This window comes from Clinocottus analis, unplaced genomic scaffold, assembly GCF_023055335.1.
Source record: "Clinocottus analis isolate CAN_PGR_092001 unplaced genomic scaffold, fCliAna1.0.p SCAF_5, whole genome shotgun sequence".
In the NCBI taxonomy this organism is placed as follows: domain Eukaryota; kingdom Metazoa; phylum Chordata; class Actinopteri; order Perciformes; family Cottidae; genus Clinocottus; species Clinocottus analis.
The window spans coordinates 23,226,432-23,241,431 of NW_027176207.1; the positions used below are offsets into that span (position 1 = coordinate 23,226,432).

General features: G+C 50.9%; 3 protein-coding genes and 1 non-coding gene across 5 annotated transcripts in view; 3 read left to right on the forward strand and 1 right to left on the reverse strand.

The window, feature by feature from the left end:
- The window catches only part of sec23a (Sec23 homolog A, coat complex II component), an 11,243-nt gene extending 3,087 nt beyond the window's left edge, over nt 1-8,156 (forward strand). For both annotated transcript variants that reach the window (XM_068601008.1, XM_068601009.1), the window contains exons 6-20: nt 818-894; nt 1,466-1,610; nt 1,691-1,849; nt 1,976-2,091; nt 2,180-2,303; nt 2,380-2,460; nt 2,620-2,709; nt 3,367-3,473; nt 4,197-4,350; nt 4,510-4,587; nt 4,742-4,903; nt 5,838-5,924; nt 6,156-6,311; nt 7,379-7,444; nt 7,583-8,156. In XM_068601008.1, coding sequence (XP_068457109.1) covers nt 818-894; nt 1,466-1,610; nt 1,691-1,849; nt 1,976-2,091; nt 2,180-2,303; nt 2,380-2,460; nt 2,620-2,709; nt 3,367-3,473; nt 4,197-4,350; nt 4,510-4,587; nt 4,742-4,903; nt 5,838-5,924; nt 6,156-6,311; nt 7,379-7,444; nt 7,583-7,672 — 1,692 coding nt within the window. In that variant the 3' untranslated portion in view covers nt 7,673-8,156. The remainder of the gene's footprint in view (nt 1-817; nt 895-1,465; nt 1,611-1,690; nt 1,850-1,975; nt 2,092-2,179; nt 2,304-2,379; nt 2,461-2,619; nt 2,710-3,366; nt 3,474-4,196; nt 4,351-4,509; nt 4,588-4,741; nt 4,904-5,837; nt 5,925-6,155; nt 6,312-7,378; nt 7,445-7,582) is intronic.
- A 667-nt stretch (nt 8,157-8,823) lies between these two features.
- Nucleotides 8,824-13,955, forward strand: dkc1 (dyskeratosis congenita 1, dyskerin). Its single transcript, XM_068601037.1, has 15 exons — nt 8,824-8,855; nt 10,299-10,348; nt 10,449-10,535; nt 10,816-10,907; nt 10,990-11,174; nt 11,295-11,359; nt 11,459-11,585; nt 11,759-11,889; nt 12,092-12,235; nt 12,320-12,440; nt 12,658-12,776; nt 12,845-12,948; nt 13,065-13,119; nt 13,388-13,513; nt 13,674-13,955. The coding sequence occupies exons 1-15, from the start codon at nt 8,840-8,842 to the stop codon at nt 13,728-13,730; spliced, it is 1,479 nt and encodes a 492-aa protein (XP_068457138.1). The 5' UTR covers nt 8,824-8,839; the 3' UTR covers nt 13,731-13,955.
- LOC137803170 (small nucleolar RNA SNORD83) lies at nt 12,507-12,583 on the forward strand. Its single transcript, XR_011080033.1, has one exon. It is a non-coding gene; the product is annotated as a small nucleolar RNA SNORD83 (small nucleolar RNA).
- The window catches only part of LOC137802874 (uncharacterized), a 3,727-nt gene continuing 2,618 nt past the window's right edge, over nt 13,892-15,000 (reverse strand). Inside the window, exon 4 of the mRNA XM_068601038.1 lies at nt 13,892-15,000. This exon is cut by the window's right edge and continues 75 nt beyond it. Within this exon, the coding sequence (XP_068457139.1) occupies nt 14,841-15,000 (160 nt within the window). The 3' untranslated portion in view covers nt 13,892-14,840.

Below are 15,000 nucleotides of genomic sequence, written 5' to 3' on the forward strand. Positions count from 1 at the left end.
GAGACCTCACCTAGCCCTAGACCTCACCTAGCCCTAGACCTCACCTAGACCTCACATAGACCTCACCTAGACCTAGACCTCACCCATACCTCACCTAGACCTCACCTAGACCTAGACCTCACCCATACCTCACCTAGACCGCACCTAGACCTCACCTAGCCCTAGACCTCACTTAGCCCTAGACGTCACATAGACCTCACCTAGCCCTCACCTAGACCTAGACCTCACCCATACCTCACCTCGACCTCACCTAGTCATTACCCATACCTTACCTAGACCTCACCTAGACCTAGACCTCACCCATACCTCACCTAGACTTAGACCTCACCTAGTCATTACCCATACCTTACCAAGATCTTACCTAGACCTAGACCTCACCCATACCTCACCTAGACTTAGGCCTCACCTAGACCTCACCCATACCTCACCTAGACCTCACCTAGACCTAGATCTCACCTAGACCTCACCATACCTCACCATACCTCACCTAGACCTAGACCTCACCTAGACCTCACCCAGACCTCACCCTCACCTAGACCTCATCTGGACCTCACCTCACCTAGACCTCACCCTCACCTCACCTAGACCTCACCCTCACCTCATCTAGACCTCACCTCACCTAGACCTCACCTAGACCTCACTCTCACCTCACCTAGTCCTCACCCTCATCTCATCTAGACCTCACCCTCATCTAGACTACCCCTCCAGGCCTCGTTACCAGGTGTCCTGGGCCTCGTTACCAGGTGTCCTGGTCCTCCTAACCCAGGGGCGGTAGCGGCAATGTTGCATCAACAGTTCTAACCAGCTGTGTTTGTAGGAGATGCTGGGACTGACCAAACCTCCAGCCACTCAGGGACGAGGAGCTCAACCAGCCCAACAGCCTCAGTCCAACAGGTACACACACACACACACACACACATATAGACCTGAACCAGTCCTAACTATAGACCCGAACCAGTCCTAACTATAGACCTGAACCAGCTCTAACTATAGACGCAAGTAGCGCTCACAACATGGATATTGCAGCATAAAATTCTCACGGTTATGAGACGTCGACATCCTCATCCAGGACCTGGACCTCAACAGGGTCTTAGTCTTCAGTGAGTTCTGGACAACACGTCTGTTTCTGGTACAGGTTCTTGAGATGCGTTCCCTGTTCCTTCAGGTTCTTGAAATGCGTTCCCTGTTCCTTCAGGTTCTTGAGATGCGTTCCCTGTTCCTTCAGGTTCTTGAGATGCGTTCCCTGTTCCTTCAGGTTCTTGAGATGCGTTCCCTGTTCCTTCAGGTTCTTGAGATGCGTTCCCTGTTCCTTCAGGTTCTTGAGATGCGTTCCCTGTTCCTTCAGGTTCTTGAGATGCGTTCCCTGTTCCTTCAGGTTCTTGAGATGCGTTCCCTGTTCCTTCAGGTTCTTGAGATGCGTTCCCTGTTCCTTCAGGTTCTTGAGATGCATTCCCTGTTCCTTCAGGTTCCTGCAGCCGGTGCAGAAGATCGACATGAACCTGACGGACCTGCTGGGGGAGCTGCAGCGGGACCCCTGGCCCGTGACTCAGGGGAAGCGGCCCCTGCGCTCGCTGGGCGTGGCCATGTCCATCGCCGTGGGCCTGCTGGAGGTGGGAGGGGCCACCGGCGCTCCGCAGCAGCACCGAGAGGTCGGCCTCATGTCGCTCAGGATCTGTGTTTTTACCCACAGTGCACCTTCCCCAACACGGGCGCTCGGGTCATGACCTTCATCGGCGGCCCGGCCACGCAGGGCCCCGGCATGGTGGTGGGGGACGAGCTGAAGACCCCCATCAGGTCCTGGCACGACCTGGAGAAGGACAACGCCAAGTTCATGAAGAAAGCCACCAAGGTCAGAGTAGAGGTCACGAGGTCACGAGGTCAGGCTGGGGCCACACGCTGACTTACTGTGTGTGTGTGTGTGTGTGTGTGTGTGTGTGTGTGTGTGTGTGTGTGTGTGTGTGTGTGTGTGTTGCAGCACTACGAGTCTCTCGCTAACAGAGCGTCCTCTAACGGTCACATCATCGACATCTACGCCTGTGCTCTGGATCAGACCGGCCTGCTGGAGATGAAGTGCTGTGCCAACTACACCGGGTACACACACACACACAAACACACACAAACACACAGGCGAGGACACAGAACGGGAAGTAGAACCACAGGTGTGCTGTGTGCTCTGCAGAGGGTACCTGGTGATGGCCGACTCCTTCAACACGTCTCTGTTCAAGCAGACCTTCCAGAGGGTTTTCACCAAGGACGAGCAGGGCTCCTTCAAGATGGCCTTCGCCGCCACGCTGGAGGTCAAGGTACCAAACCCTCAGACCGGATCCTGATCATGAGGAGCAATCAGGCGGATTGATCATCACCGGTCTTTTGTTTTAGACCTCCAGAGAGATCAAAGTATCTGGAGCCATCGGCCCGTGTGTGTCTCTGAGCGCCAAAGGACCTTGTGTGTCTGAGAACGTACGTACCAGCAGCACCAGTATAGCAGCACCAGTGTAGCAGCACACAGTACTGCATCCTTACCCTGTGTGTGTGTGTGTGTGTGTGTGTGTGTGTGTGTGTGTGTGTGTGTGTGTGTGTGTGTGTGTGTGTGTGTGTGTGTGTGTGTGTGTGCTACAGGAGATCGGGACAGGAGGAACGTGTCAGTGGAAGGTCTGCGGTCTGGATCCCAGCACCACGCTGGCGCTTTACTTTGAGGTGGTGAACCAGGTGCGACCTCTGACCTTTGACCTCTAGCTGGTCTGAGGTCAGTCTGAAGGTTACAGCCGTCACCACAGAGCAGCTGCTCACATGTGGTGCAGTGGTCTCAGGTCAAGTGAATCTGGGTCTGTCCACATCCTAGAGAGGACCAGGACTACACTGAGACTATAGAGGACCAGGACTACACTGAGACTATAGAGGACCAGGACTACATTGAGACTATAGAGGACCAGGACTACACTGAGACTATAGAGGACCAGGACTACACTGAGACTATAGAGGACCAGGACTAGACTGAGACTATAGAGGACCAGGACTACATTGAGACTATAGAGGACCAGGACTAGACTGAGACTATAGAGGACCAGGACTACACTGAGACTATAGAGGACCAGGACTACACTGAGACTATAGAGGACTAGGACTAGACTGAGACTATAGAGGACCAGGACTTGACTGAGACTATAGAGGACCAGGACTACACTGAGACTATAGAGGACCAGGACTAGACTGAGACTATAGAGGACCAGGACTAGACTGAGACTATAGAGGACCAGGACTAGACTGAGACTATAGAGGACCAGGACTAGAAGGAGATTATAGAGGACCAGGACTAGAAGGAGACTAGAGAGGACCAGGTCCTCATGTGTGCTGGTCTTGTTGCAGCACAACGCTCCGATCCCTCAGGGCGGCCGAGGAGCGATCCAGTTTGTTACGCAATACCAACATTCATCAGGACAGAGACGAGTCAGAGTCACCACCACGGCGAGGAGGTACACACACACACACACACACACACACACACACCTATACATACACACACACACACACACTAATACATACACACACCTATACACACACACACTTATAGACACACACACACACACACCTATACACACACATGCACACATCAGTGGCGGGCTGTGGTTTCAGAGCTCGGCCTTCAGTGAGTCGTATCGTCACATCAGGAGGAACACGAGTTCCTGGAGTTTGTCACAGACCGACTCAACAACACACTTTCACACAATCCACTGCACCACAAGCACACACTGGTTACACCAGTAACACCAGTACACCAGTAACACCAGTACATCAGTACATCAGTACACCAGTACACCAGTAACACCAGTACACCAGTACACCAGTAACACCAGTAACACCAGTACACCAGTACACCAGTAACACCAGTAACACCAGTACACCAGTAACACCAGTACATCAGTACATCAGTACACCAGTACACCAGTAACACCAGTACACCAGTACACCAGTAACACCAGTAACACCAGTACACCAGTACACCAGTAACACCAGTAACACCAGTACACCAGTAACACCAGTACACCAGTAACACCAGTACACCAGTACACCAGTAACACCAGTAACACCAGTACACCAGTAACACCAGTACACCAGTACACCAGTAACACCAGTAACACCAGTACACCAGTACACCAGTAACACCAGTACACCAGTAACACCAGTCCCTCCTCCAGCTGGGCAGACGCTCAGACTCAGATTCAGAGCATCGCGGCGTCCTTCGACCAGGAGGCGGCGGCCATCTTGATGGCGAGGTTGTCGGTGTACCGGGCGGAGACGGAGGAGGGGCCGGACGTCCTCCGGTGGCTCGACAGACAGCTCATCAGACTGGTAACGCATGTTGTTGTTGTGGTTGTGGTTGTGGTTGTTGTTGTTGTTGTTGTTGTTGTTGTTGTTGTTGTTGTTGTGGTTGTGGTTGTGGTTGTTGTTGTTGTGGTTGTGGTTCATAATAATCATAATGTGAGTCAATGAGCTTCTGGTTCCGTTCAGTGTCAGAAGTTTGGAGATTACCACAAAGATGATCCCAACTCCTTCAGGTTCTCTGAGACCTTCTCCCTCTACCCGCAGGTGAGCCACATCCCATAATGCTGTTCTCCATCTCCTACTGTGTGACCTGTGGGTCACCTTGTGACCTGCAGGTGACCTGCAGGTGACCTGTAGGTGACCTGTAGGTGACCGAGTTACTTGTGGCTGACCTGGTTACCTGTGTTGATGTTTCCAGTTCATGTTCCACCTGCGCCGCTCTCCGTTCCTTCAAGTGTTCAACAACAGTCCAGATGAGAGTTCATACTACAGACACCAGTTCAACAGACAGGACCTGACGCAGGCGCTCATCATGATCCAGCCGGTGCTCTACGCGTACTCCTTCAATGGACCACCTGAGGTACTTCTGCACCTACGCATGCACCTGTACACAGGAACATGCAAGCACCTGTACACAGGAACATGCAAGCACCTGTACACAGGAACATGCAAGCACCTGTACACAGGAACATGCAAGCACCTGTACACAGGAACATGCAAGCACCTGTACACAGGAACATGCAAGCACCTGTACACAGGAACATGCAAGCACCTGTACACAGGAACATGCAAGCACCTGTACACAGGAACATGCAAGCACCTGTACACAGGAACATGCAAGCACCAATAATAGACAGTAAGTCCACATATGTTATGGTCTGTTTGACTCTAACAGACCATAACGTACTAAATGACATCAGGCTGTATAGAAGAAGACTAGAAACTAGAGATTGAGACATAAACTCATGTTTACAATGTTTACTGAGGGAATACATCAAGAGAGAAGTAGAGTCACTTGTATAGACTTCTATACAACCAGAGGAGTCGCCCCCTGGTGGTCAGGAGAGAAAATACAGCTTTAACACATGAAGCATAGACTTCTATACAACCAGAGGAATCGCCCCCTGGTGGTCAGGAAAGAGAATGCAGCTTCAACACATGAAGCATAGACTTCTATACAACCAGAGGAGTCGCCCCCTGGTGGTCAGGAGAGAGAATGCAGCTTTAACACATGAAGCATAGACTTCTATACAACCAGAGGAGTCGCCCCCTGGTGGTCAGGAGAGAGAATGCAGCTTTAACACATGAAGCATAGACTTCTATACAACCAGAGGAGTCGCCCCCTGGTGGTCAGGAGAGAGAATGCAGCTTTAACACATGAAGCATAGACTTCTATACAACCAGAGGAGTCGCCCCCTGGTGGTCATGATGGATAAATGTGCTGCTCCTGAAACTCTCTCAGAGAATTGATTTATTAATAAGTTTTAAGTGCATCATGTTTGTTTGTGTCTCAGCCGGTCCTGTTGGACAGCAGCAGCATCCTTCCGGACCGGATCCTTCTGATGGACACCTTCTTCCAAATCCTCATCTACCACGGAGAGGTACACGCCGAGTACACACCGAGTACACGCCGAGTACACGCCGAGTACACGCCGAGTACACATATATTTCTCAGAGAAACAATAGTGATGTTTGTGGTTGTATGAGGAACTTCTCACTCTTGTCCCTGAGTAGATCCTAGACATTAAATATGGTTTAATCCCTGCTCTCTGTCTGTCAGGCTCTAGCTCAGTGCTGGTTAGAGTCACTAATCCCTGCTCTCTGTCTGTCAGACTGTAGCTCAGTGGAGGAAGGCTGGTTATCAGGACTTGCCTGAGTATGAGAACTTCAGACACCTCCTTCAGGCTCCGGTGGACGACGCCCAGGAGCTGCTGCACACTCGCTTCCCGATGCCCAGATACATCGACACGGAGCACGGAGGCAGCCAGGTGGGGGCGCTAACACGTAGCCGCTAACACGTAGCACACAGCTGCCTGTGTTTATGTATTTATGTGTTCTACATCTCTACATGTGGACTATGCCTCAATAACCATGTGCTCTGATATTTATATACTTTACGCACAATGTGCAATGCTTATGCACTATACATCTATATATATTTACTATATATATACATATATATATATGTATACATATATATATATACATATATATATATATATATATATATACATATATATATATATATATATATATGTATATATATATATATATATATATATATATATGTGTATATATATATATATATATATATGTGTATATATATATATATATATATATATATATATATATATATATATATATATACATATATATATATATATACTATTAGATTTTAGATGTACTATTAGATGTACTGTATACAATAAAACCCAATATCGTGTGTTATTTACATTATGTACAACATGGTGGTGGTGATAATGGTGATAATGGTGATAATGGTGATGGTGATAATGGTGATGATGATGATAATGGTGATGATGGTGATGATAATGGTGATGATGGTGATGATGATGATGATGATGATGGTGGTGATGATGATGATGATGGTGATGATAATGGTGGTGATGGTGATGATAATGGTGATGATGATGATGGTGATGATGATGATGGTGATGATGATGATGATGGTGATGATAATGGTGATGATGATGATGGTGATGATGATGATGATGGTGATGATAATGGTGATGATGATGATGGTGATGATAATGGTGATGATGATGATGGTGATGATGATGATGATGGTGATGATAATGGTGGTGATGGTGATGATAATGGTGATGATGATGATGGTGATGATGATGATGGTGATGATGATGATGATGGTGATGATAATGGTGATGATGATGATGATGATGATGATGGTGATGATAATGGTGATGATGATGATGGTGATGATAATGGTGATGATGATGATGGTGATGATGATGATGATGGTGATGATAATGGTGGTGATGATGATGATGGAGATGGTGATGATGATGATTTCCAGGCCCGTTTCCTGCTCTCCAAGGTGAATCCGTCCCAGACCCACAACAACATGTACACCTGGGGACAGGTGAGCCTCCTTTAGTTGAGCAATGTGTTGCTGCATGTACTCCTTTAGTTGAGCAATGTGTTGCTGCATGTACTCCTTTAGTTGAGCAATGTGTTGCTGCATGTACTCCTTTAGTTGAGCAATACGTTGCCCCTGCAGGAGTCTGGAGCCCCCATCCTGACAGATGACGTGAGCCTGCAGGTGTTCATGGATCACCTGAAGAAGTTGGCCGTCTCCAGCGCCGCCTGACCACTGACTCAGCTGTCCATCAACCTCTCAGTTGTCCATCAACCTCTCAGTTGTCCGTCAACCTCTCAGCTGTCCGTCAACCCCTCAGCTGTCCGTCAACCTCTCAGCTGTCCGTCAACCTCTCAGCTGTCCGTCAACCTCTCAGCTGTCCGTCAACCTCTCAGCTGTCCGTCAACCCCTCAGCTGTCCGTCAACCTCTCAGTCAACCAGCAGTTAAACATTCAATGTTCCTGAAGTTGCTTCACAATAAAAAACGCCATGTGCTTTTTCTCTATGAAGCTTTTATTGTGAAAGAGCAGCAGGAAGTCTCTGACCGCACTGCGCTCCTCTCACGCAGCCTCTGAGCAGCTGCTGATGAAACGTAACACTGATGTGTGTCTGTGGTGACGAGGTCACGGGGTCATGAGGTCACATGTGTTGCTCTTCAGACCTTCAGACTTCATGTTGGACTCTAAACATCCAGTTCTGCTTCTCATGTTTCTAATAAAACTCTCAAGAGAAGTTCAATGAGTTTCTGTGATTTTATGACTTATTATAACTATTAAAAACATGCTTTGACTCTTTATGGCTTATAACTTTAGAGCAACACACAGAGTAACTCAATTTATTTAGTTCAGCCCAAAAACACAAAGTACAAACTCCCTGTGGGTTTTACAGTCAGGACTCACCTCAGATCAGGAAGAACCTTCAGGAAGAACAGAAGATCCCAGAAGAGAAGTCATGTGACCAGAAGGAACGACGATCCATGGAACCTTGAGACGAGGAAGAAGTAAAGTTATTAATGTGCTTTGAAGACATGAATTCATCCAGAAGGAGAGAGAAGAGGAGCTCAGTGTATCCTGACACGTCCTCCAGCAGGCTGGACCTATAGCAGCATGTCCAGAGGCTGGACCAGGTCTAACTATAGACCTGGTCCAGGTCTAACTATAGACCTGGTCCAGGTCTAACTATAGACCTGGTCCAGGTCTAACTATAGACCTGGTCCAGGACTAACTATAGACGTCATAGCATCGTTCAGATGTACGTAATACACACTCCGCTCCGGCAGGTGGCGTAAAGCTCTGGTGACGTAGGCTCATAGTCCTTTAGTCAAACCGTAAAAGAAGAAGGAGCATAAGAAGGGGGAGGAGCCTGCAGCTTCCGTCTCTCTTCAGTCTCTCTGGGAAGATGGCGGACACAGAAGGTGAGCGCAGCGTCTTCGGGACTCTTTATCTCTGCTGGACTATGACGTCATGTCAGCATGCCGCATGGGTCGTTATTGACTTGATTAGTCTCGAGGTCCTCGATGGCGGTGTTGATATACAAAGCAGCAGATACGCAGCGGCCCGCGCGGGTCCTGCAGGGCCCGTGAACGGGACCCGCGCGGGTCCTGCAGGGCCCGTGAACGGGACCCGCGCGGGTCCTGCAGGGCCCGTGATCGGGACCCGCGCGGGTCCTGCAGGGCCCGTGATCGGGACCCGCGCGGGTCCTGCAGGGCCCGTGATCGGGACCCGCGCGGGTCCTGCAGGGCCCGTGATCGGGACCCGCGCGGGTCCTGCAGGGCCCGTGATCGGGACCCGCGCGGGTCCTGCAGGGCCCGTGATCGGGACCCGCGCGGGTCCTGCAGGGCCCGTGAACGGGACCCGCGCGGGTCCTGCAGGGCCCGTGAACGGGACCCGCGCGGGTCCTGAAGGGCGCGCGTGCTTCTCCTATCGGCTGCTTTCAACAGCGAACCACCACCCTGAGACGGATCCGTAGATATCTACCCACGCAGACCTCTTCCACGCGGGTCCTGCAGGAACTGTTCACGGCCCCCGCAGGCCCCGCAGAGCAGCTCGTGTTTTAATGTGTGATTATATATCATATTGTATTATAATATCAAATGTCCCTGCAGGTCTCAGTGGATCACTGGTCCGTTAGCCTTGTTAGCTGCATCGTGCTAACTACCACGTGTGGTCCGAGGCCACGTGGCGGCTCCTTCCTGTTCACGTGATCTCACAGTTACAGTCGGAGTCACGTAGTGTTCTGAGACTACTGTTGTGTTCCCATTAACCGGTTTTAGTCCGTGTTGGCGGCTGCGTGTGTTCCATATTAAACGGTCCGTGCTAAAAGCTGCGTGTGTTCCATATTAAACGGTCCGTGCTAAAAGCTGCGTGTGTTCCATATTAAACGGTCAGTGCTAAGAGCTGCGTGTGTTTCATATTAAACGGTCCGTGCTAAGAGCTGCGTGTGTTCCATATTAAACGGTCCGTGCTAAAAGCTGCGTGTGTTCCATATTAAACGGTCCGTGCTAAAAGCTGCGTGTGTTCCATATTAAACGGTCCGTGCTAAGAGCTGCGTGTGTTCCATATTAAACGGTCCGTGCTAAGAGCTGCGTGTGTTCCATATTAAACGGTCCGTGCTAAAAGCTGCGTGTGTTCCATATTAAACGGTCCGTGCTAAGAGCTGCGTGTGTTCCATATTAAACGGTCCGTGCTAAGAGCTGTGTGTGTTCCATATTAAACGGTCCGTGCTAAAATCTGCGTGTGTTCCATATTAAACGGTCCGTGCTAAAATCTGCGTGTGTTCCATATTAAACGGTCCGTGCTAAAATCTGCGTGTGTTCCATATTAAACGGTCCGTGCTAAAAGCTGCGTGTGTTCCTCAGCGTCCAGCAAGAAGAGAAGGAGCAGGAGAGTCGGGGATGACGACATCGGGGTGAGTTCAATGGTCAAATGGACTATTTAGTGACTGCTGTTTCATGTCAACACGTCATCAGTGTGTCTGCGCAGCGGTGTGTAACGTGTTGTCCCTTTAGGAGATCCAGCAGAGCGAGGACTTCCTGATCAAGCCGGAGTCCCGGGTGGCGTCTCTGGACACGTCGCAGTGGCCGCTGCTGCTTAAGGTACGAGCTGTTAGCCGTTGGCTCCCGTTCTGCTGCAGTCGTGTGATGTGATGAAAAAGTTTATCCATTCGCTGAGCGGCCGTCTTGTCGCAGCGCGGCCTCAGTCGCGGTGCCGGCGCTGTTCGACGTTCTGTCGGCGGTCCGATGCCGTGCCGGAGAAACCGCTGCGACGGAGTGCTGCCGAGACGATTTAACGGTTCTGACCACACAAAGGCTCTGATGTTATACCAACAATTCTATCAAATAAACTACAAAGAAGTAATTTACGTAACTCTTGTAGAACTTTGACAAGCTGAACATCCGGACGGCTCACTACACGCCGCTGCCCAACGGCAGCAACCCGCTGAAGAGGAGCATCCAGGACTATGTCAGGTAATGCTAAGCTAACACTGGGGCTACGCCAACCCCGGGGCTGTCTAATGCTATGCTAACCTCTAGCGCTACTTCCCGGCAGGTCGGGCTTCATCAACCTGGACAAGCCGGCCAACCCGTCGTCCCACGAGGTGGTGGCGTGGATCCGCAGGATCCTGCGCGTGGAGAAGACGGGGCACAGCGGCACGCTGGACCCCAAAGTCACCGGCTGCCTCATCGTGTGCGTGGACCGCGCCACGCGGCTGGTGAAGTCCCAGCAGAGCGCCGGTACGCAGAGACACACTAGTGTGTGTGTGTGTGTGTGTGTGTGTGTGTGTGTGTGTGTGTGTGTGTGTGTGTGTGTCAGTAAACCCAGCAGCCCCCCTCACTGCTCTCTGTGTGTTGCAGGTAAAGAGTATGTGGGCATCGTTCGGCTGCACAATGCCATAGAGAGCGCTCACACTCTCGCCCGGGTGAGTGAGACGTGTGGAGCTCGTTAATCTCGTGATGTCTGAACGCCCGCTCTGATTGGCCGCCTGTCGGTCATGTGACTAACTGGCTTTGTGTTGCAGGCGCTGGAGAACTTGACTGGTGCGTTGTTCCAGCGGCCGCCGCTCATCGCCGCCGTGAAACGACAACTCAGAGTCCGAACGATCTACGAGAGCAAGCTGATCGAATACGACCCAGAGAGGAGATTAGGTAGGTCCGCCCTCTAGGGTCGCGCCCTCTGGGGTCGCGCCCTCTGGGGTCGCGCCCTCTGGGGTCGCGCCCTCTGATGTCGCGCCCTCTGATGTCGCGCCCTCTGATGTCGCGCCCTCTGATGTCGCGCCCTCTGATGTCGCGCCCTCTGATGTCGCGCCCTCTGCTCTCAGGGATCTTCTGGGTGAGCTGCGAGGCCGGGACGTACATCCGGACGCTGTGTGTCCACATGGGTCTGATGCTCGGGGTCGGAGGTCAGATGCAGGAGCTGAGGAGAGTCCGGTCTGGAGTGCTGGGAGAGAAGGTTAGCATCTCTTCCTGTGAGGTCACTTCCTGTCCACAGTGTTGAGTACAGGCCTGCTGCTCAGTGCCGGCCTGTTAATTCATCTTTGGAACAGAAAGCTGCAGCAGAGGCTCGATGACATCATCTTAGTGTCTGCGAAGCCTCGAGGCTGCTGACATCGCGACATAATCATGATATCATCGTGACCCCGCACCTGTTTCAGGACCACATGGTGACGATGCACGACGTGCTGGACGCTCAGTGGCAGTTCGACCACAACAAAGACGAGACGTACCTGCGGCGCGTCGTGTTCCCGCTGGAGAAGCTGCTGGTGTCCTACAAGAGGCTGGTGATGAAGGACAGCGCGGTGAGTCTTCATCAATGCTGTTTCTGTTGATGTGCCAGTGATGTCATCACTGTGACTCACCTGAGGGCCTCCGACTGTTTCCAGGTGAACGCCATCTGCTACGGGGCGAAGATCATGCTGCCGGGCGTCCTGCGCTACGAGGACGGCATCGAGATGAACCAGGACATCGTGATCATCACGACAAAGGGGGAGGCAATCTGCTCAGGTGTGTGTGTGTGTGTGTGTGTGTGTGTGTGTGTGTGTGTGTGTGTGTGTGTGTGTGTGTGTGTAAGCCACATGATGAGCAGAGTAGATGCAGTAGCTCTCGGGCCGTGATGACCTGCTATCTATCACCCTATTCTGATGGCTGAGGGTTCTAGATGTGGACCGCTAGCTAGCTAGCATGACAAACTCGCTAACGATGCGAACGTCTTCGCCTGCAGCCGTCGCTCTGATGACGACCGCCGTCATCTCCACCTGTGACCACGGCGTAGTGGCCAAGATCAAGAGGGTCATCATGGAGAGGGACACGTATCCCAGGAAGTGGGGTCTGGGGCCCAAGGTAAGCCCCGCCTCCTTGTGGGTGTGTCTGTGGGTGTGTCTCTGTGGCTAACGGCTGCTTGTCTGCAGGCGAGCCAGAAGAAGATGATGATCCAGAAAGGACTGCTGGACAAACACGGGAAGGCCAACGGCAGCACGCCGAGCGACTGGAAGAGCCAGTACGTGGACTACAGGTGAGCTGGTCCCAGTACAGCAAGCTGGGTCTTCTCGTTATCAAACTAAACAAAGTGATGACGTCATCGCTGTGCAGCTTCAGGTAAAATGACATTGAATTGTTTTTGATCGACAGCGTCTCCAAGGCGACTGAGAAGGCGTCTGCAGAGTCATGTGACCCGCCAGCGAAGGTACCGCATGCAGGTTTACGCGCTAATGTGTTACGACGCGCTAATGTGTTACGACGCGCTAATGTGTTACGACGCGCTAATGTGTTACGACGCGCTAATGTGTTACGACGCGCTAATGTGTTACGACGCGCTAATGTGTTACGACGCGCTAATGTGTTACGACGCGCTAATGTGTTACGACGCGCTAATGTGTTACGACGCGCTAATGTGTTACGACGCGCTAATGTTGATGACTAAAGCTGTCGACCAATCGGTGACGTCTCCACAGAGGAAGAGAGACGACGAGCAGCCGGAGCCCAGCACGCCGCCGCCGCCGGAGAAGAAGAAGAAGAAAAAGAGGGTAAAACTGGAGGAGGCGGAGCCAGTGCCTGAGGAGGCGGAGCTAGACAGTGAGGTGAGCAGGGCTATAAGATCATGTGACTTGCATGTCGCGTTTCCATCATAACGTTCTTATCTTCAGCCAGGAAGTAACTTTTTTTTAATTAGATTTTCTGGAAAACCTTTAATGCTCAGCTGATAACAAATAATTTGTAAACTTTAATGTCTTCGTGCAGGTTGTGAGTGTCAAGAAGAAGAAAAAGAAGAAGAAACTAAAAGAGGAGGCGGAGTGAACTGCAAGCTGAGACTCCGCCCCCTTTTTTTGGTCACTGAGACTCCGCCCCCTTTCTGGGTCACTGAGACTCCGCCCGTTGCGCCTGCCTTCAGGACTTTCAGAATAATGGACACAAAGAAAAGACACTATTTTTGTTTTTTATATAAATTTTATTCAGTTTTTTCTGCTGTAAATATCTAAACAGGAAGTCTTTTTATGTGGAAATAAAAGTTGTTTTTCTGTATCTGGTGACTTAAAGTTTTATTCAGATGTAAAGTAGTTCCTCCTGAACCGGAAATCTACTGCTTGAACTATAAAGTATAAAAACACCGGCGAGGAAGAACCTGAACCTTCATCACTGAGCTAAATGTTCCTCTGAAGAAGACGAGGGTCTCGTCCTGCACGAGGTGAACTGGAGACGATCGGTGTGACCGTCTGACCTTCATCGATCCTCTGACGCTGCTCTGCAGCTGCAGAGCGGCAGCTGTTCTCCGGAGCTTTGTTACCTTATATGGTAGCGGCTGCTGCTTCCTGTTACACAGCTCGTACTGCAGGTTATAGGATTTAATCACGAACAATGCAATTAAAATTATATTTGTAAAACTAAAGAAAACACTTGTTATAATCTACTTTTTACTTTCATACTTTTCCTTGACTGTAGTGACAAACTCACGGGACACTTTGTTTTACATACTTTACATACTTTATGTAATACTTTACATTACATACTCGCTCTACGTACTTCCAGAATTTTCGGGGACATTGTGTCACGACGGTTGTTCGTCATGTGACTCGGAGTCTTCAGGACTTTCTGGTGTCCTGTGATGCTTCATCTGGTCATGTTGGGCAACTTTACCCATGATGCACCAGTGATGGCAGCAATCGCAGTTCATCTAGAAAAGACATGGGTGGAGCTTCTCTGATGGGTGGAGCTTCTCTGATGGGTGGAGCTTCTCTGGCGGGTGGTGCTTCTCTGGCGGGTGGAGCTTCTCTGGCGGGTGGAGCTTCTCTGGCGGGTGGAGCTTCTCTGATGGGTGGAGCTTCTCTGATGGGTGGAGCTTCTCTGGCGGGTGGAGCTTCTCTGATGGGTGGAGCTTCTCTGGCGGGTGGAGCTTCTCTGACGGGTTGGTCAGACGCAGCGGCAGGACAGCGGCTCTCTGTGTGAGCGCGTGATGACTCGGACTCTGTGATTGGTCCGTTCCTGCAGGTCTGAGATCAGCTGCAGCAGACGGGGACCCGGCCGCTGCAGCACCCGGGTCGGGTCGCTCGGGTCCGGTTTGTAGAACGAG

Excerpts from the sequence above, each read along its gene's own strand:
- dkc1 (XM_068601037.1), top strand. Across the intron at positions 11,586-11,758 it reads CGACCCAGAGAGGAGATTAG|GGATCTTCTGGGTGAGCTGC; the intron begins GTAGGTCCGCCC and ends CTCTGCTCTCAG. Across the intron at positions 13,120-13,387 it reads CATGTGACCCGCCAGCGAAG|AGGAAGAGAGACGACGAGCA; the intron begins GTACCGCATGCA and ends ACGTCTCCACAG.